This window comes from Taeniopygia guttata, chromosome 4 (assembly GCF_048771995.1).
Source record: "Taeniopygia guttata chromosome 4, bTaeGut7.mat, whole genome shotgun sequence".
NCBI classification, from domain to species: domain Eukaryota; kingdom Metazoa; phylum Chordata; class Aves; order Passeriformes; family Estrildidae; genus Taeniopygia; species Taeniopygia guttata.
The window spans coordinates 15,213,297-15,233,948 of NC_133028.1; the positions used below are offsets into that span (position 1 = coordinate 15,213,297).

At 35.1% G+C, this 20,652-nt stretch overlaps 1 protein-coding gene across 3 annotated transcripts in view; it reads right to left on the reverse strand.

The window, feature by feature from the left end:
* The window catches only part of TAPT1 (transmembrane anterior posterior transformation 1), a 49,625-nt gene that overhangs the window by 15,106 nt on the left and 13,867 nt on the right, over window positions 1-20,652 (reverse strand). For 2 of the 3 annotated variants that reach the window (XM_030270792.4, XM_012573667.5), the window contains 5 exons: window positions 20,396-20,419; window positions 11,580-11,742; window positions 7,678-7,813; window positions 6,750-6,847; window positions 6,508-6,577 (listed from right to left, as the gene is read on the reverse strand). In XM_030270792.4, coding sequence (XP_030126652.4) covers window positions 6,508-6,577; window positions 6,750-6,847; window positions 7,678-7,813; window positions 11,580-11,742; window positions 20,396-20,419 — 491 coding nt within the window. The remainder of the gene's footprint in view (window positions 1-6,507; window positions 6,578-6,749; window positions 6,848-7,677; window positions 7,814-11,579; window positions 11,743-20,395; window positions 20,420-20,652) is intronic. The other variant, XM_030270793.4, reaches the window with a different exon arrangement.

Below are 20,652 nucleotides of genomic sequence, written 5' to 3' on the forward strand. Positions count from 1 at the left end.
TGAGATTTCATGCACGATATAAAAAAGCACATCTTGGGGTATATAAGTTCATTTGTCAGTATGGGTTGGGGAAGGGACAGAGGAAGCACAAGCCTTCAAAATAGAATGAATGGCATATATATAAAGGAGTTGGGGGAGGAGAAAAAGTTAATCTTTTAGTACAATAAATTTAAGGCAGGTAAAAACTAACCATAATTTCTTCATTTTCTGCCAATAACACTCCAACAAGGGAAGTACATTTCTATGCTTCTGAATTTACAAAATATTGCCCAAATGACCAGAAGACAGTATTGTCTGAAAAACCTGGTTACAAGATACCACTTGACACTGTCACAAATGGATGAAAATGCAGTCAAGCACTTATTGAGCTACATGCTTTATCATGCCCATTAGTGACTTGGAAATAATCACTGAGCTTTCACTTTTACACTGAATTTCGAAATAGTTTTATCTTCTATTTCCCACATCACATACTTCCACATTGCAATGACACTTCATTGGTCAGCAATGTATAACAAACACAGATCTCATCTTCAATTTTTCAGGTCCCTTGGAGGCCTGTACAGAGAGATATTCTCAAGTGGGAAGCAAGGACCTTAATTCTGGCCTAACATTAAAGCATGTCTCAGGCTAATCCTCCAGACATTTATTACCTGCTTGGTATACGTTAACCCACCAGTCAACAGGATTAAATTGAGAAGGGACATTCTAGACTTTAAATTTCCTCTTGTAGTGCTGTAATAATAAAAATTTTCTTCCACTAATTTCTGAGACTGGGTGACAGGCTGATACCTATCTTCCCCCTCCCCTTTGCTTATTTTCCCTGTTCTCCGTGGTCTCCCTTCTAATCTGTTATCTCTGCTGCCACAGCTGTTCAAGGCTCTTAGGAGGGAGAGGAATGACTGTGGCTGCTGCTCTTCATCCTCATCCCTCTCATCAGCTGTCAGAGTTGCAAGCAGGGCACTTTACAGCAGCTTCAACACTAAACTCAAACAAATCGAAAATTCATTTCATTTCCCACCCTCACGGACAAGGACAAAAAAGGCTTCAGTATATCCAAAATAACCACTGGTAATCAGTCCTAAATATCAATTAAAATTCCAGAATACAAAATGTGTACAGTAATGTTTCATCATTTATTATGAACTTATTTGATGATGTACATGTACATTTGGTTTTTTAAAATTGGTGAGAGGATTTTCCTGTACCACGTACTGCCACTTCTTGGATGATGTGGTGAACTACAGAACAAGTAAAGTTACATCCCTGGGTCCACACTTGCTCATGCAATTAAGAACAACAAAGGCAAAGTATATCACTGTAATTGTGAATTTGGCAAAACAGTGACAAACCACCAGTGTTAGTGATCAGTTACAGATAGCACAGGTACTAGCAAGAGGCAATAATTCTATTCTGCTTCAGCATAACGAAGAGTAAAGTGGAAAGAAAAAATTATCTCATTTCATTCTCCATAGTGACAATGCTTAGTAACATTGATATAAGCCACTTCAACTCAGTTTTGCATGTATTCCACTTACGTATAATAAGCATATGTTAGGATATATAAGTATATCCTAACAGGATATACTGTATCCTGTTAGGATACAGTATAGCTTCAATAACCCTTGCCATTATAAGACAGGGTTAAATGAGAGCCAAAATGGCAGGCCAATGACATTTTAAACTGTCTTCAGCTACTTCCACAAGGACATGATTAAGAACCTTAACTTTCTCAGTGTTTATGATCCCAAGTGTTAAAAACCTAACATGCAGCACTAATTCAGATATATTTATCCCCTTGACCAGTCTCTTGACAGCACCTACAATGCACAGTGCTGATAACATATTGTGCATGAAATCTGGATGGATATCAGTGACAGGTGATGTCCCTCAGGGGTCCATACTGGGACCAGTGTTATTTTGTATCTTCATAAATGACATAAATGTCATCCAGAAGGACCTGGACAAACTCAGTAAGTGGACCTATGGGATTATCAAGAGGTTTAAGAAGACCAAGTGCAAGGTGCTGCATCTGCATTGGGGCAACCCCAGGTATCAGCACAGGCTGGGGATGAACAGATCAAAACCAGCCCTGTTGAGAAGGACTTGGGGATTCTGATGGATGAGAGGCCGGGCACTAGCTAGCAACGTGTGCTGACAGCCCAGAGAGCCAAATGTGTCCTGGACTGCATCACAGTGAGAGCCCAGGAACAGAGATCCTGAAGTGGGGTAGTCTCCAGAACACGTAGCTATTTCCTTCCAGATTCCCTGACACGTTATGCAGGAATCCCAAACCAGAAAGAAAAAAAAAAAAAACAAAAAAACATGTTAATCCCACTGTTTATATGTTTAGATCAAAAGCTAGTTATAAACTGTAGCATGTAAGAAGAGAAACAAGATCTTTTGGTTTACATCTCAGCAACTCCTTAATAGCTGTAGTGCCAACTACCTCTTAACAAGGTAGTTGTTAAACCAGAGCACAGGACAGGATCAAACACTGAACAAGGAATCATCAAGGACACACCAATCTCAAACATAGTCCTGCTCCCAGATCCCTCATCCTTAAAATGAGCAACTTGATTACAATAATGGTATTAAAAAACCCTAAAGCCACAAGAGAAAGCAGTTCAAATTTCAAAGACCAAAGGTAAAAATAAAGGCTATGCAGTATTGTGATCAAAGTAAGAGACTGACAAATTTAGAACAAAGAACAGAGAAGAAAAAGTACAGAATTATGAAGAAGAAAATTGAAGTTCCTAAAACTTTAGAATAAATATGTTAAATTTTTGAGACAAGAGATTTAAAAAACAAAGAAGAGTCAGGCCTAATAACAAGCTGAAGGAAATAACCTAATGCACTACATCTAATGCACTTCTTTGTATGAGGTACAATTGACTTTTGTGAAAAAAAATTTAATTTAGAGCACAGCTTGAAATTAAAAAAAAGACATTTAAAAGCATAAAGGAAGGCAGCATGCTGGGCTTTCAACAATGATGAAAGAACTTGTCTTTATAATTTGGTCTCCTTGTTCTCTAATACTGACCCTACAAAATTAGTTTACAGATAACTATTTGAAAAAGAGAATATACTATATACATTTAGGGAAATATTTCTTCCTGATACAACAAATAAAAGGTTTTCTGTATAGAAGTGCTTTCAAATGGCCACAATGTTTAGATTGCCTGGATGTACATAAATTTCCTTGTAAAAGTCAGGGTGACAATGCCAAAGTAGTTTTGCTGCAGCTGACAAATCAAAGCTGTGGGAACAGCATAATTTAAGTCCCAGACTCTGTAGCTGCAGTCTCAAGCAGCTATACAAGCCCCAAGGTCTTTGTTGATCTGCCCCTAAAAAATAACACATTTAGTTTTATTAGATAACTATTAATATATATGTATACATATTATATGTAACGTAATTATATTATGTATATTTCATGTCCCGTTCAATTAATTTTTATGCAGATGATTCACAGTTATTTTAATCTTGAAGTTTCAGTGGATTAGCAGTTACAGTAGAATTTTAAATGGCCATACAAACATGAGAAGGATCACTGACTCCACTAAGTTCAGAAATATAAATACTGGGAAAAATAATACAGCCACACTTCAGCTTGCTATCCACCAACTGGTGCTGAGCATGATGCCAAGTGGAAATGATTTCACAGTTTCCAGATCTAAACCAGTAGCTTGGTGGCACTTCCTATCCTGATGTCTTACTACATAGAAGCTTGAGCCAGGCAGGGCTCTGCAAGTTATTTCAACATGTGATACAGGGCATTTCATAGAAAGTACAGCTTGCACAGTTCTTTTCTGTTTTCATGCTTTTATTCGCAAGACAACCTGCTTTTGAATTTTAGTTGTAGTAACTTCTGTTGAACACAATATCTACTCTTGTGGACATTGCTTATCTTTTCTGCTGTGTTATATTTTTCTTTTGATTAACATGTTAAATAAGAAGACAGCTTCACCTACTCATGAGAAATTCTGCAGATGCCCCTGTGAAACTCCTTTTATTCCCCTCAAATTATTTATCTACCATGTACTAGTCAGTACCTTTACACTGAATTGAAAAGATATGTTTGATAACAGTAATATTTTGAACTGAGCCCCAGAAAAGGAGAATCCATTTAGTGTGTCCAAGCTTCATCAGCTACTGCTGCCATCAGTACCCTACAGACGACTGAAGACCTCAGAAAACTACTGAAAGAAGCAGAGAAAGGTGGGAAATATACAGGAGTGCCTAGATTTAGTGTTTCCTTTCAGAAGTTTAGTTCAGCCCAGGCATGCAGTTTAAGCACAATGTGCTTGCTCTAGGACACACAAGATACTCCAAAGGCTAACTGGAAGCTCAGCTGACAGGACTAGACTAGCTTCAGTTCCAGGGTAGGATGAAATACTGGCATAGCATGCTAACACCATCATAAAGATACACCATCAAAAGATGCACCATCATTTCAGCTGCATGAAATAAAATGTTTAAAGGATACTAAAGTGATCAGAATACAAGAATTGAAACAATACTGTTCCATCCCTTACTGAAGCTGTGATGCAGTAAATCTGTTCAAGTTCAAAAGAGGTGAAAAGCTCTACTAAATATCTGTCATTTATCTCTGAGAAGAATAACACTGCTATTTATAACCATACTGAAAGGTGTTCCAGGAAAAGTTATCTGTTTGAAAGGAATAAATTAGCTTGTTTTGTGCACCCTTCTATGTATGTACTCACTGCTTCCATCCCCACACTGTCTAATGAATGGCAATACATCTTCCATCAACTGATAAAGGGCGACCTGGTTTTGCTATTATGTGTCTTCAATAATAATGTCCAGCAATAAAATATTGATATCCTTTTCTTTTTATAGAGGAAATTGATAGCATTTTCTAATATCAGTCCATTGCTTATTTCAACATGAAAGAGGCCTCACCTTTAGGCAGGAGAGCTAGATGCATAGCTATAACTATTTCCTGCATTAATAATAAACCTTCTCTAGGTTTTCTGTCAACAGTTAAGTAAATTTCATTTTTAGCATTCTCACTGTACATTTTAATACATCTGATTTTAAAAATACAAGTAATTAAATCTTGGAACTAAAAATAATACTATTATCACAGAATAAACATTATCTACATAGGTGGGAACATCTTTTTGGGGAGGTTTAAGAGCATCTATATGGTAGCTTAAAATTTAGTGTTAATTTTATTATATAATTCTCTGTGATATATTTAAGGTTTTACATAAATAGTCTTTCATCCAAAGAATTACAAAACACTTGCATGTAATATTGAAGTTTGCAGATGAATTAGACAGAGGCCATATCAACAGTCAGAACACAAAACCTGATGTAAGCCTATTAAAAATTTAACATGTGATACAAAAATATGAATCATCTGTTTTAAAATAAGTAACTATTTTATTTTTTTAACCTATTGCACATTTGAGTTGTCTGGTTTAAAAACTTTGAGCTGGAATGAAATGAATATAATCTATTTTCTTTGCTCATCTGTATAAATGAAAGTGGGGAAATCAGATATACTGAAGAAATTCTTCACTGTGAATGATGGTGAGGCACTGGCACAGGTTGCCCAAAGCAGCTGTGGATGTCCCCTCCCTGGAGTGCTCAAGACCAAGGTGGAAGGGGCTTTGTGTAACCTGGTCTAGTGGAAGGTGACCCTGCTCATGGCAGGGGGTTGGAATGAGACAATCTTTGAGACCCCTTCCAGCCCAGGGCATTCTGAGATTCTACAAAACTAGTACAAGCAAAGAAGCTCTAGCACATCCTTAAAGTGTAATCATTCCTACTGGCTTTGAAATATTCAATAAATATTTCAAATGGCTGATATCAGTATTAAGAAGAATGTCCATCAAAAGATACCTGAACAGCTTTTCCTCATGAGACACACTTGAGTACGAGTTCCCAAAATTCATCCTAAGCAGCAATAGTTAAGAAGTGCCAGAAGCATGTTTCCTAAGTATCCTCTACCTGTTATCTTGAGAGCGGTGGGTCTGAATCTAAAATTAGAGTAATCTCTGGTATTTCCCTCGTATATCATCTACTTTGTTGCATTGGTTTTTTGTTTGGGATTTTGTTTGTTTCAGGGTTAGGGGGGAGGTATTTCAAGATCCACTCTCACAGCCACCCAACAACATGCATTCTGAGATCACTGTGTCAATAGAGCAAACTATAAAGTAAATTTTTTGAAAACAGTAGGCTTTATCACTTGGAAGCATGGGCATTTCAGCACAAAGCCAGCAGGCTGTTTTAGCACCTCAAATAAAAAACTTGCCATAAAAGAACTAAGTGTTCCTTGAAGTGGATCTCAGTTTCATCCTACTGAACCAAACAGTAAAAAGGGTGATGAGGAATGCAAGTCAGAACACTCAATTTCACCAAGGTAAAATGTTTATAGTAAGAATAATATTAAATACATTGATTATATTAAATACATTAATTAATTAAATAAATAGCCTCTCTGCATTTTCTCCTGATCAGCACTGCTATACATACCACTATTTGACATTTGAAAAAGATTGTTCTTCTCAAACTTCTTGAAAACACTTCCTTTTATTTCAACGAACTGCAATTTTTAGAAACAGTTAGTTAGTTTTTACTCATAAAAAATGATATAAACAAGTAATATTATAAAAAATATGTTATTTTAAAATATTAATATTTAAGACATACGACACAAAAAGACATAGGATTCTGAAACAAATTAGGATAGCTATACAATAAAGCTATATACTTACATTATTGGACATCATGATGGTGAGCAGTGATTTATTGTGGGAGTTGAAGGCCACATTAAGGGTTGTTGCCTGAACCATTATAAGAATAGCATGCAGGACTGCACAGCAGGGTTAAGGAAGAACATTTGAAAGAGGTTTTCTGCACAACACTACTGAGGAGCAGTGAACCACGTATTTCCTGTTTTACTTTCAAAGTTTAACAGGAAAGTTTCCATATTCCTGTAAACCAGACTTACAGCAAGACAATACTTAAATGTATGTAATATATGTATAGTGCTTTGTAACATGTAACAATGATGCTAATTTTTCTTGTTCTAAAAGAACCCAATGACATTAGTCATGAGAAACATCAATACCATCTGAAGAAAAAATCTCAGGTAAAGATTCAGAATTAGCCTAAAGATTTCAGAGAAAATAGGGAAAAATGGTAGGTAAGAATTCTAAATTCATTACCAAAGCTAGTGGACTGCAGTATCTCTTTAGATTCATAAATTCATTGTAAGATTATTTTACACTAAGAACATTTGCATTCTGAATATGCATGAGTTTATCCCTTCACTGCAAGATAATATATTCAAGCTAGATGCATTTAACATTCCACTAAATAACAAAGCCCCACTGTCTTTAAGGCCCTGTGATCCAAAATACTCAAAATCAGAAATAAAAATTTCAATGAACTATCCAATTATGGTTTTTCATTTTATTATAGGTACACTACCATGAAGAGATTCTTTTTTTTTAAGCAGGTGGTACTGGCGATCTTACTTTTCAAGTAAAGGAAGACTGATTTAGGAATACTACCAATTTTTCAAAAATATTAAAATAAATTAAATCAGAGCAATTACTCTGTAATTTAACTTCTTCGAAAATTTTTCAAAATATTTATCAAGTATTAATACCAAATAAAATTATCAAAGAAAAAGGATACAGACATATAGCACTGCCATGAAGAAGTGAGGAATCACACCTATGTGAGCTCTTTTTCTTTCCTTAGGTTCTGTAGCTGTCCAATAAAGAGCATCCAAAATATCTTGTCCAAATGAAGAAATCAGACGATCAGCCACCTAAACAAGAACAACTTTACTGCCTTTTACTGCCTACCTTTCTCTCCAACACTTGAGTATGCCCAGTTCAAAAATATTTCAAACTAAAATACAGCTCATCTAAAAAAGGTTTCACATACATATCACTTTTGATCTCTTACTTATTGCATTTTCTCTCTGGATTTCACAGCAATACCCTTCCTTCTGTATATTAAACAGTTTATTTTTCCTTTCAAACTTATTATCTGCTTTGCAACAGTATTTGGAATAAATAATATATTGCTATCTTAGATGCTTTCTTGAAAGATACTCAAATACAGTTCAAACCTCAGCCTTTGATAAAGCAGTATTTCTGTTGTATCATATAATTTCAAATGTTTTTTTCCATCTCTCTGGGTTTAATGGAAAAAAAACCCCAACAATAAAAAGTGAATTTCAGATGACAGGGAACATTAGCTTATAGGTACAAAAAGCCTGAAATCAGACTTGGCTCTACTGCTTTCTACATATTGAAGTATATACTTAATGTAAATGTCTACATAAAGCAGAATTCAAAATTAAAAGTACGATAACACAAAAATAAGCAATCAAGAAGACTTGAAAGTCTGCCAAAAAGGGAAAACATGTTGAAAAAAACAACAAACACCTGGAGTATAATCCAAAGAATATACACACAAATAGGAAAAAACCCTCTAGCAGTAATTCCAAAGATAGAAAGCATATGGACAGCATTTTGAACTTGTAATTTAATACCACAGCATGAAAGGTCACGGGGAGTTCTACCAGTTCCAAACATTTCATCAGCAGCAAACATATAAAACTGAAAATCATTACATGGAAGAACATTTTTTTCTGCCCATACACTGCAGTTCAATAATTTTAAAACCAAGCTGCACAGGACAACAAAACCAGTACTTCAAAAATTAAACTTGGCACATGTCTGGCTAAGGAAAAAAGCTATCTCTCATTGCTTTCTAATTGAACAAAATGGAAACAGTTAAAGATTAAAACCTGATTATCTCTACTTAAGACAGACAAAGAATATTTTCTCTTAGTGTCTTTCTTTAAAATAAAAAATTTGGACATGTTAAATCAACATGTAGCAGTACATAAGCAGGTGCACAATGTCCCTGCAAATACTGATCCTACTAAACAGGAAATAAGTTCTTGGGACAACACAAACCAAGACTTCAGATAATTTCCTGACTTTTTAAATTAAATAGTTCTTGAGATAAAGATACTGAAGTGAGGAAAGTTGTAGTTCTGACACTATTACTGAATGAAGTTTCCTAAAATATGAAAATTGAACTAAACCAAAATTTTACAGGATGCCTCAAGTAAATGTACAGTGTGCCGCACTCTAAGAATCACCTATGAAATAAAATGAACAAAGCCATGAGCTGATGAATTATCATAAATCTGAAGCTCCCAACCCCATCAGTTTGAGAGATATTTACAGTGGCATTGTTTTCGGCTTTTAGATTTTGTAAATTGAGATTGTCTGCATTACTTGGTTCCTGCTCATTGTGATGACCCATTGAGTAATTACACCTGGTGTAGTAACACCAGCTGCAGAAACTTAAGAGTTTGGTAAGTTTTTGTTCACAATATTGTGAGGGTTTTAATAGATAAAATGGTGGCTTTGCTTTCCTTTCTATTTAAGCAGTCCTTGGTTCTTTGCTGAAAGGATAGAAAATATTAAAACCCACCACACAATATTGTTGCTTGCTTTTCCAAATATGACTTACCTAAACCCTACATGCCGGCTCCAGGCTCCAGCAGAATTCCATGGTGAGTGCTGTCACCAGCGTAACGCACACTGGGGCTTCACAAGGAGCAGGAGCCGGTGGGTCTGAATCTAAAAAAGAAAAGTGTCATTTAAGCCAAATGTGCTGAATGCTCCCCTTAGCCTGTCAGTTGGGAGCATTCAGCACATAATTTGAAGATTTTGCATTCCTCATATCTGTCCAGGACAATACTCCCTGGACTTGCCAACAGCCGAAAACTTTAGGACATTGTAAACATCTCTGTTGTTTGGTGATTTACTAGACTAAAAAGATTTTCCTTATTTTGAAAACTTGGGACAGTATGTAAAGGATATTGCTTTAAAAAGAGCATATTAAGATTTCTTAAAAAGAATTGCTTGCATCAATAGCAAAGACTTTTAATAAAAATCACCAAAGTAGTCTAAGCAAACCAATATTCAAACTGTTGAAAGCTAACTATCAACCAAGTCTTTCAGTGGGATACCATGAACATTTTCTGCCAATATTGCTGCAACCTGTCATGGTAAAAAAGCCCCTTAAAAACACATACTCTGCTTGGCATGCTGGGTTTCATAAGACACCATGGAAATTAAATACTGTTTCCAAATTCAAAGTCTAATGTAATTTTTCTAATAACCATGAGTAGTAACAAACTTCCCCCTTTCCTAAAAGAAATAAACTCATGCAGCACTTTTCTTAGTTAAAACACACAATTTTGGTTCTGCCAAACACAGCAAAGTAATTCAATTCCTCATTCCAAACAGAATGGCACACAGCTTTCAATTCATAGCAAACAGCAAACATTGCAGTATTGATTCAAATTACGCGGTAAGTACATAAAGCTGAGAAAGTACAGCACTAAGTGATATGAAGTAGTCTTGAAATAAAGAGAAAACAGTATTTTAAGCACATAGATTTATTAAGTGATAATCTCTCATCAATTATGGAACTATTTATGGACAAGTATTTCCCCACGTAACTAAAATCTAGATAGTAACTCAGTGCCAATTTAATACTTGTACATATTTTCCAGCAAATGTAAAATCAAAAGCAACAAGACCCTTGTGAATAAATAACTGGGGTGGCTTGTATGATATTTATTTTGCTTACTATAACAAAGTGTGTTCCTTATGCAATATCTTCATATTTCCTTAGGAAAGAACAAATGCCTTCAGACAAAATATTCAGATTTTGGAGAATGTAACCCTGTTTCAGCAGTCTTCAAACAAACGTAAAACAGATGCTCAAATAAGGATTAATATATCATTCAGGAATCCCAGAACCCTAGCAGAATAACTTCTGTGTACAAAGCTCTGATTGAGTCTAAGAGGCTGTATTCCTACTATGTCTATATTTGCAGGATGGAGATAAGATTGTGCCCATGAAAACATTATTTACTTTGTGAACCATTGATCATAGAAGTACAATTAAAAATCTTATACTTTACATTAATAGCAAAAGGTAAATTGTTTTTCTTAACAGAATTTATCTTACCTCCCAAAACAGAATTTCTTTTTCTACATTCATTCATTCACCTCAAAGGTTTGTTTCTGCTAGCCAGGACTAAGGTAAAGCTGTAACATGTGTCCTTGCATACAATGAAAGCTATTATCTCCATAATGATGAATTAAAACCCAAATTCCATATTTTCTATTATCCTCCTTCTCTGCTCTTTCTCAGGATCTTACCATCATTTCAAATCAACGCTTTCTACTTTTCTTGGCAAGTTCAAAATCTCATTCATTACCTGGAATTTCATAAGACACTTCTTTTACTTCCATTTCTCAAGTTTCTTGCTATGAAATTGATTAAAATAAGCTCCACAAATTAGGCATTATGAAACAGTATCTAAAACCTTATTATTCACAAACTTGTCTCAGTGCACCTGTGCTTATTATCTTAGGTATGAGCAGATTTGTGAGAATGCCAGATGTGCCACATTCTAAGTAAATAATGGAACACAAAGTATTTTAGATAGTCTGACAAAAGCATGCTTCATATTCTGATGTCAACATTCTTACCTCAAGCATGTTATAGATGATGTAGAGCTTTATGACAGACTGTCCCCTTATCAGATGATACATCATAGAGTAGTCAACATAGTGCATCATGAAGTAGCAGATGACCAATATAACTCCTTTGAGCATGTCACATACCTGAGCAGGTTGTAGCAAACGTCTGTCACTGAAACACAAAGGGCAAAAAGTTCCACTAAATGTCATATACCCACAAAATACAGATGTTACTAAATGAATATGAATTTACAGAACCTGTTCACCATGGATATATTTTAATGTAGTTTATTATGGCTCCTCCCGTGCCCCTAACTCCAACACCATGACTATGACACACATTTATAGATGACACTCACGAATAGGATCACAGTCTTACGAGCCACATTCCTGTAATTAAAACACTGTATTTGTTGAGAGTTCCCACTTTTTAATAACCTTCTGTGTGCATGCCCTTGGTTTCTATTTTACCTTCCCACTTCCACACAATTCTATGATTTTGACTTCCTCAGGTACAGAAATTGTATTCACCATGATCAAAAAGATACGAAGCAGTCATCTTCAATTTCAGTATAATGAACCAGATGCTGAGGAACAGGTTGCAAATTCTTTATCTTCATTTAGCTCTAAGCTCTGCAGCAGTAAATGCAAACAATTTGACATCAGAGCTGGAGGTTGATTGTAAACCAAATGCAGAAGTTTTCCATGAGTAACCCAGGAGACAAAAGGAATCATTACACAATTTCTTCCTTGTAAAACTACAGGAAGAAAATAGCTTTATCTCAATTGCCACAACAGTATACATAAGCGTAGTGAAATTGCAAGGCCATATTCACCTGCCTATTTATTTAGTTTAGTATTAATAGGATGCAAAGCAGTTAAAAAGCCTTTGAATTACATCAAAAGGTTGAGAATTAAATATAAAAAAGGAGGAAATAATTTATATTAAATATATTTATTTCTTTACACTGAAACACTTTTACATTAATGTTTCAAAGAGTTGCAAGCAATTAGCAGAATTCAAGTAATGAATTTTCAGCTTCTGTATTCTTAAATCAGTAGCTCATCTAGTGATTAGGCAATGTTCCCATGAACGGGTAACATATTTAGAAAAAAAATTAAGAGTTATCTTGTAAAAATGTAGCCCATTCGTAAAAAACATCCAAACAGTTACTTATGATATCTGGAGTAGTTCTACAGTTGCTGCAGAGAAGTCTAAAATCCCTGCTACCTCACTCATTCTATGTAAATCACACCTGGAGTGTTATCATTTGGGTTTCTTTGTTGTCTTCCATTCAAAAGAAAATCGTCCTGAAAACAACATTCACACATTATATCACTCCTGGAACCACAAAATGACATTCCACAAAGGGCTACTAGGTTGTGCTCTTGCTGGAAGTATGAGCAAGAAAGTTTCCAGAACTCTCAGATTTACAGTATTACATTTTGAACAGAGAGCAACTAGTCCTTTTATGATATAGTTTTTACTGCATAAGCTGTATTAAAAACAATTACATTCTAAATAAAGGAATTCAACCTGGTCCAGCATACCAGAAATGGGCTTTCTCTCCCTAACAGACATTTTCTTGCTTTCAGAAGTCCTCCAGTAACAAACAATCTTCACACCATATCTTATTTCAGCCTAAGTCCTTGACAAAATGCCTCAGTGAATTTTCTTCCTTTCTTCAGCCCCCAAGCTGACTTTTAACTGTGAACACCAATTGAAAAACTTAAAGAAAACCGAATGTGTACCTTTTGCCCACTGCTTAAAAAGCCTATGACTGTCTTTGCATGACACACAAAAAATGCACCCATCCCAACCTGTAAAATCACACTTTGAAAATTTACTGCCTTATTTAATTACATCTGACTTAAATGATTACAGTTATTAAATATAATAGTATATATTGAAATATTTACAAGACTTGAACAAGCCCAAGATTACGATTACTGTTCATATGCTGAGTAACAGCATATTCCTTTTTCTCCAATCTACTTCCACTTTGGAAGTGTTTTCAGTCATTTCTGTCCAAGTTTCCCAGCCAACACTTAACTCTGAAATACAGCTAGGATACAGTCATAAATGTACTATTATGCCAGAACAGTAAAGCCAGGCCTTAGCACATGAAAAAGAGAATCAGAATTTATTACTCAGAATAGCAGCATTTTCATTCTTCCAGCCAACAACTACCTTATCATTAAAGAAGTAATGAGTACCTGATAGAGAAAACCTGATGAACAAGAGACACCCACTTGAAAATCTCATTCACATTCTCTTAAAAGTTTGTTAAGGTGCCAGTTTTAACACTAGAATGGTCTCTTACTGAAATGCACTAATGAGTAGAATCTGTCTATGAAGCTTCTGAAGCAGTCCAGGAAGATTGTCAAAGGAAAATGCTTTGATGGGCATAAATCATTACAGACTGAGAATATCACGTCAGAGATTTTCTGGCTTACAAGTAGCATCAAAGACACTCAACCACCAGTCACAAGCTGCAGATGTTCTGTCATGATAACTATCACTCTTCTGCTTGTGTTCATGTTCATCTGACTACACTCAAGTAAAATCAGCTCAGGAGAAGCCAATGTAAATACACACAGAAACCATGATAGGGGATTACAAATTCTGAGAAGAGACTACATAAAACCAGGAGCACAGCTGCTCTTCTAAAGGTGGTCTCAACTCTGAAAACTGTCTCAGGAGACTAACTCTATATGAAGTTGCATACAAACTTCCATCTTATAAAAGATTTTGACAATGTGCTGTGTACAGAAGAAACTTCATTATCACTGAAATTCAATTTAAAAGCTGCCCTAAAGAGTCAGATCAACTATTTTTGATTGCTGTGCTTTACAGGAATTAAACTTTTGTAGAACAGATCCAATTCAAATAATGTTTTTAGAGAATTTCAGAATCATTTAGGTTGGAAAAGACCTTTCAGATAATTGAGTCCACCTGTTAACTTATCACTGCCAAATCCATCATTAAACCATACTCTATGCATCTTTTAAATGATGGTTATTCCACCACTCCCCTGAGCAGCAGCCTGTTCCATTGCTTTACAATCATTTTGGTGAAGAAATTTTTCCTACTATCCAATCTAAACCTCCCCTGGCACAACCTGAAGTCCTCTTGTCCTACATCTCAGTTGACTTAGTTTAGTTTCTCAGCAGTCTGTATATCTACGGAAAAAATGCAATAAACAATATTTTTCTGTCATTTTAATTAAAAATACAATCTATCAATGTTCTATTAAAAGTTCTACATAACTTTTTGTGCTTCTCATTCACATGAGAAACAGAAAAAACAGAAATGCTCTGACATCTTCAGAACAAGTGTCCTGGTTTGGGCTGGGACAGAGTGCCTTTTATATTTAGTAGCTGGTTTTTTATGATTTAGTGTAAGAATGCTAATAACACACTGAATCAACCAAACACAGTTTTGGTTGTTGCTAAGAAGTACCCTGAGCAAAGGATTTTTCAGTGTCACTTACTCTACTAGTGAGGAGCTGCATAGAAGGCTGGCACAGAGTGTAGCCAGGACAGCGTGTCCCAAACTGGCCAAAGGGATATTCCACACCACAGAGCACCACACCCGGTATATAAACTGGGAGAGTAACCCAGAATGGGGTCTATCATTGTTCAAGGACTGGTTGGGTACCAGGCAGTGGCTAGTGGACAACTCTGTCAATTGTTTCTCCTAGGATTCTGTTAGATTCTCTCCTTCTCCTTTTCATGACTATTACCATATTTAGTATTATTATTAGCATATTTTGTTTCAATTATTAAATTGTTCTTATCTCAACCCATGAGCTTTACCAACTTTCCAATTCCCTTCCCCGCGGGTGGAAGATGGAAGAAGTGAGTGGCTGCATGGTACTTAGTTGCCAGCTGGGACTAAACCACAACATCTAAGTCACAACAATATCTTCACAGTTTCAATTTCCTCAGTTTGATGATAGAAGTGCTGCCAGCATCTCAACCCACTACTCAGTACAAGGGATTACAGCAAAGATTAACTACAAAAAACTGCTTTCTAGAAAGTAAGAAGATCCTACATTTAAAATATATTCCAGCGTTCTTTCATTTCTTTCATTGTGCACTAGAAAAGACCCTTTCATATTGACTAAACAAGTAATCTACAGTGTACCACTAATGCTTCCATGTTTCCAATTGAGAGAGATTAAACATGTCTCCTACATAAATCCATAGAAGCATTTTTATTGTAGCAGAATCATCTTCCGCTCTGGTTAATAACATTTAAAAAAGGATTTTGAGGTGTGCTTCTGCATATAATATAGAAAAGGGACAATTATTTCCTACAAAGAAAAGGAAATCAAGTAAATGGATAAAGTCTCATGATTTTGTCACCTTTTGGTGAATACTCAGAACTGCAAAGCCTGCAGTAATGAAATTATGTAGTCAGTGTTCAGCGAGATCTGACCACTGCAGTTTTAGTACACAATGAGGCACACGGTTCAATCTGTATTTGTCACAAATCATTCCTATCCTTTGCATTAAGCTGTTCAATACATATAAAAACACACAGGCTGATGCGATTTCATGCCTGTCATAGCATCCCAGCATTTTGCATTCATTTTTCTCAATATGTGTTTTTACTTATTGTCTCCAGTAACCACTCAGTGCCAACACTGAAAAGTACTTTCAGAACATCTTAAGTACTAACTAATCAGCCCTCATGATTAATATCATATCCAAACTCATACTGCTGTAGTCATGAACATCACGAGTACCACAGAGTCTCAAAGAAACAAAATTTAAAGCTCACATTGGCCAAGCTATGACAACTAAAAAAAGCCAAAAACAAGTAAGAAAAACAGAATAGTGCTGGTAATTTCAATACCTCACTTGAAAGTAAGGACCCAAGTTTTAAGAATTAGATATTACTGAGCTGATGTGATAATGTACAACTTTACAAACCATTGAATGGAAATATGAGAAGCTGAAACAGTTTAGCTAACTTACAAACACTTCACATTTTTACAGCTGTGCATGAAATATGACAGAATACAGACGGGAAGATTTCACAGGAAAATTACATGTGGGTCTTTTTTCTCATGAATGACAAAATGAGAACAATAATTAGAGAGTCCTACAATGATACAACTTCAATCATTCTGGCAGCAAGGTAACAAAGCAGTGGGCAGTAGAACTTTTCTGTAGAAAACAGTCTTTTGCTTCAAAGCTATCCCAGGCATAGTGATGCTACACAACTGAGTTAAATATTAACACTTGCCTGGCTTTAGTGAACTCTGCTCTTGAAAGACAGTATCATGAGAGCCTTTGTCCAAGATATAGTTCCCCTAATATCTCACCAGATTCCAGAAATAATGGTACATGGTTTCAAAATTTAGCTGAATATAATTTACCTCGCAATTTTCACACCTCAAACTAGTAAATAAAAAGGATCCAGAGCATCTGGACTGTCCTTCAAATGCACCTTATTATGATATATGATTTATATCTTTTCACCTAATTATTTTCTGCCATTATTTGAGCAACCTGGTTTAGTGTAATGTGTCCCTGCCTATGGCACGGGGCTGGAACTGGTGATCTTTAAGGTCCCTTCCAACCGAAACAATTCAATGATGCTATGACCATGCCATTACAACTTCAAATATTTTTGCTTTAAGTCATGCTCTCTAAGATGCTCTTTACAGAACTGTACAAGTGGTTTCATTATGCTAAGTCTCAAGTTCCCACACTAGCTGTACAGGCTAGACTATCAAGAAATCAAATTTTAAAACTTCTTCAAACAGCCAAGTACCTTAATACTAAAGAGTAAGACTTACCCATTCTTTCGATTATCCACAATGTATAATCTTGATTTACTATCAAAATATTGCTTTACTATTACTAGCACTGAATACACCAAAATGTTTAAGCATTAAATGATCCTTCAATCTGCATGAATTCAGTGAAAATCCAAGCATTCCTTTACAGATACTCTCAGACTGTAATGGTAACCAGCAAATTATGACAATACAGAAAAAAAACCCCAAAACATACAGAGACTTCACCATTCTACAGCATGTACTTAACAATATGTTCAAACTCCTCAGCCTTTGGGATATTTATCATTACTACTATCTACTAATTGACAGAAAATCTCCACTGAATCAAAGCCTTACTTCTCACAATAACCTAAACACAGAAATCCATACTTAAGGGGATATACAAGCTTATTATTCATTTTAACATAAAGTGAAGTGCAAGACATACTACTATACCTCCCTATTCCACCTCAGCATGCTTCTGCTTCAGCCCAGTCAGTTGTTAAAAAAGCAGAAACATGCCACGCTCAATGCTTATCCCGCAGTATTTAAAGCAGCTGAAAGCCAAACTATGGCAAAATTTCCACATTGCACTGACTGACATCAACCAGGAACTGAGCAAATCAGTGTTGCAGAAAAAAACCCAACTTTTTACAACACAATAAAAATCAAGGGTTAATACTCTTGCTCAAAATTTCCAATTTATGGTTTGTCAACCATGAGACAAATTTAGAAAGTGTAAATCCAAGTCTTTCCTCTGTTTAGAAAATCATTGGACCTGTGTATGTCCCCTCCCTTCAGAAAGCTAAAACCAAGCAAATTGCCTCGTATTACCAAATATACTGGCTACTCACAAATTTTGATAAGTTTTAGGAAAAACAACAATTTTTTTTTCAAGATGACTAGTGGCGCTTGTAAAAATTCCCCTCTGTTACAAAATCAAGTAAAACTTTTATCACAATCTACATAAAACACCTACACAATGAAGAAAAGTTGAATTTGAAAACCAGTGCTCATCTTAAGCAAAGTCAAGTGAAAGTTTAAGGAACTAGCTGAACTAGTATACTGTGATTTTCAATGTATTTCTATTTAACATCATAGCCAAACTGCCACGATCCACATTTCACACAGTAGTAAGACTTCTGTCTCCATCTACTGGCTGAAAAGCATTAGGTTCCATCATCCATAGGGGCTATGACTACACAGGTGGTCACACTACTGATTCCTAATGTTTGCTACTGAACAGCACGATGCATTTCACAGTACTTTCTCTTTAATAAATTAAAGAACCAAAGAAACTCAAAGCTTTCAAAGCATTGGAATCTACCCCACCAAACTCACTTTTATTCCAACAGCTGTACAACTGAAATTACTCAGCATCACGCAGAGCGTTATTAAAAGTAAATCACAGTTTACCAATATTTGTCTTTAATATATTCAAAATTACAAGTAGGTAATGGACAAGATTGCTTAAGCAAGTGATTTCCAAGAAAACCAATATCGGTGTGTCAGGTATTTCAATAAGAATTATTGAAGTAGTTAACCATTTGCAACATGAAATGCAAAGGGAACAAAGGGAAATTTGTTCTTCCTGTATAAAAAACATCTCACTATGGTTGTTTCTGGTATGCTTTTCAGCAACTGACACTACAAAATAAACAATGCTTTCACTATATTGTGTAATCTGCAGACAAGTACATTTGGCTGTATACTTAATTATTTTGGCATCCAACCCATATGCACTCTTAATATATTATTTTAAACTTAACTGCACAGACTGTCACATGATATCATATGATTTCTTTATTTTTGTCTTACAGGCCTCCTGGTGCTCTTCAATTCTTCACTAGTTTGATTACATATGGTTTTCCAATCATCTTTTAGAGTTGTTTGGGTTTTGATTGTTTTGTTAGCTTTTTTTTATTTAATCAACAGGAATTCAAGATTTTTTCTTGTTTATTGATACAATTCACTATATTTTAATTGGTTCCTTTAGTTCAGACTATTTAGTCTCATCCAAATAATTCAGACTACTCTAAACAATTACTCCTATGAAGTCAACACATACAAAATTTCCAAGACTGATGTCATATATACAGTAAAGACAGGAATACACTGTCACTGTGAAAATGTTTCAGATAGATATTTTCATCTTAATAACATACACATATATATATATTTCAAAGCTTTTGTAAGAGTAATATTTCTATAAATGCTGACACTTAAAAAATCTTTTTTATTTGGGTTTATTGTTCAGCTAATAATGCACTGAAGAAGTCTTTTAGCATGTTACCAGTTAAATTATGTATTTACAGCAAACCTCTTCTAACTGTATTATGCTATTATGTATTATCAATGCTAACCTTTTCAAAAAACAAACATTGAGGTTTATAATAATATATTTCAGTTATTGATATGGTGGTCTAGTTAAAGTTTTGCTTAGGTATCTTTTCTTTCTCCATTTTACATCAAAGATACTTGCACGGAAACTGAACAATGGTGTTTTATGTGTAGTTTTTACCTAACTCTCAATTCTTCAATATATCCTTCACAAAAGAACTAATTTTACATGAAGCACTAACAAAAAATATTATATTAACACATAAGGGTATATTTTCCTGTTTGCATAAGTAAAGATGTAAGGGAAAATAAAATCCAAGCGAGGTTGTCTGAAGGGTATACTTGCCCATGTAAGTACATGCTAAAATTTTTTTAATGGACTGTGTGATCTATTGGAAATATTTTCCTACAGCAATGCTCAAGTTTAGCTTCTGGAAAAGAAGCTATTTTGAGGTAATCTAATTTCCAGTTTGAGATTTTAAGAAGTGGTACACCATACAGTATGTAGGACTTCACTGATGTAAAATTGTGATTATACAGACTGATAAAAAAAATATGTCCCAAATGTGGAATTCTAAGAAACTGAGAGCCAAGCTTGCCAAGATTAGGTGGCATTGCATTTCTCAAACAAAAGCCTCTACATGCACACAATACAGCACGAGACCATGCTAAGAATGAAACAAAACCAACCTTGCTGTTAGGCCCCGATGAGAGCTGTCTCAAAAACAAAACAAAACAAAACGAGTTTTCAAATAAGTGACAACTATAATAAACTTTCATTAAGCTTTTATTTTTTAAATAACAGAATGAAATATAACTGAAGAGAGTTAACATATGCTAGAGTGCTGTATTTTATTATGTATAGAATTATCTGTAAGTCTAATACTAAGACACCTGGCAAGGAACTTTCTGAACATCCTTAAGATTGAGGTTAATAATTACAAAAA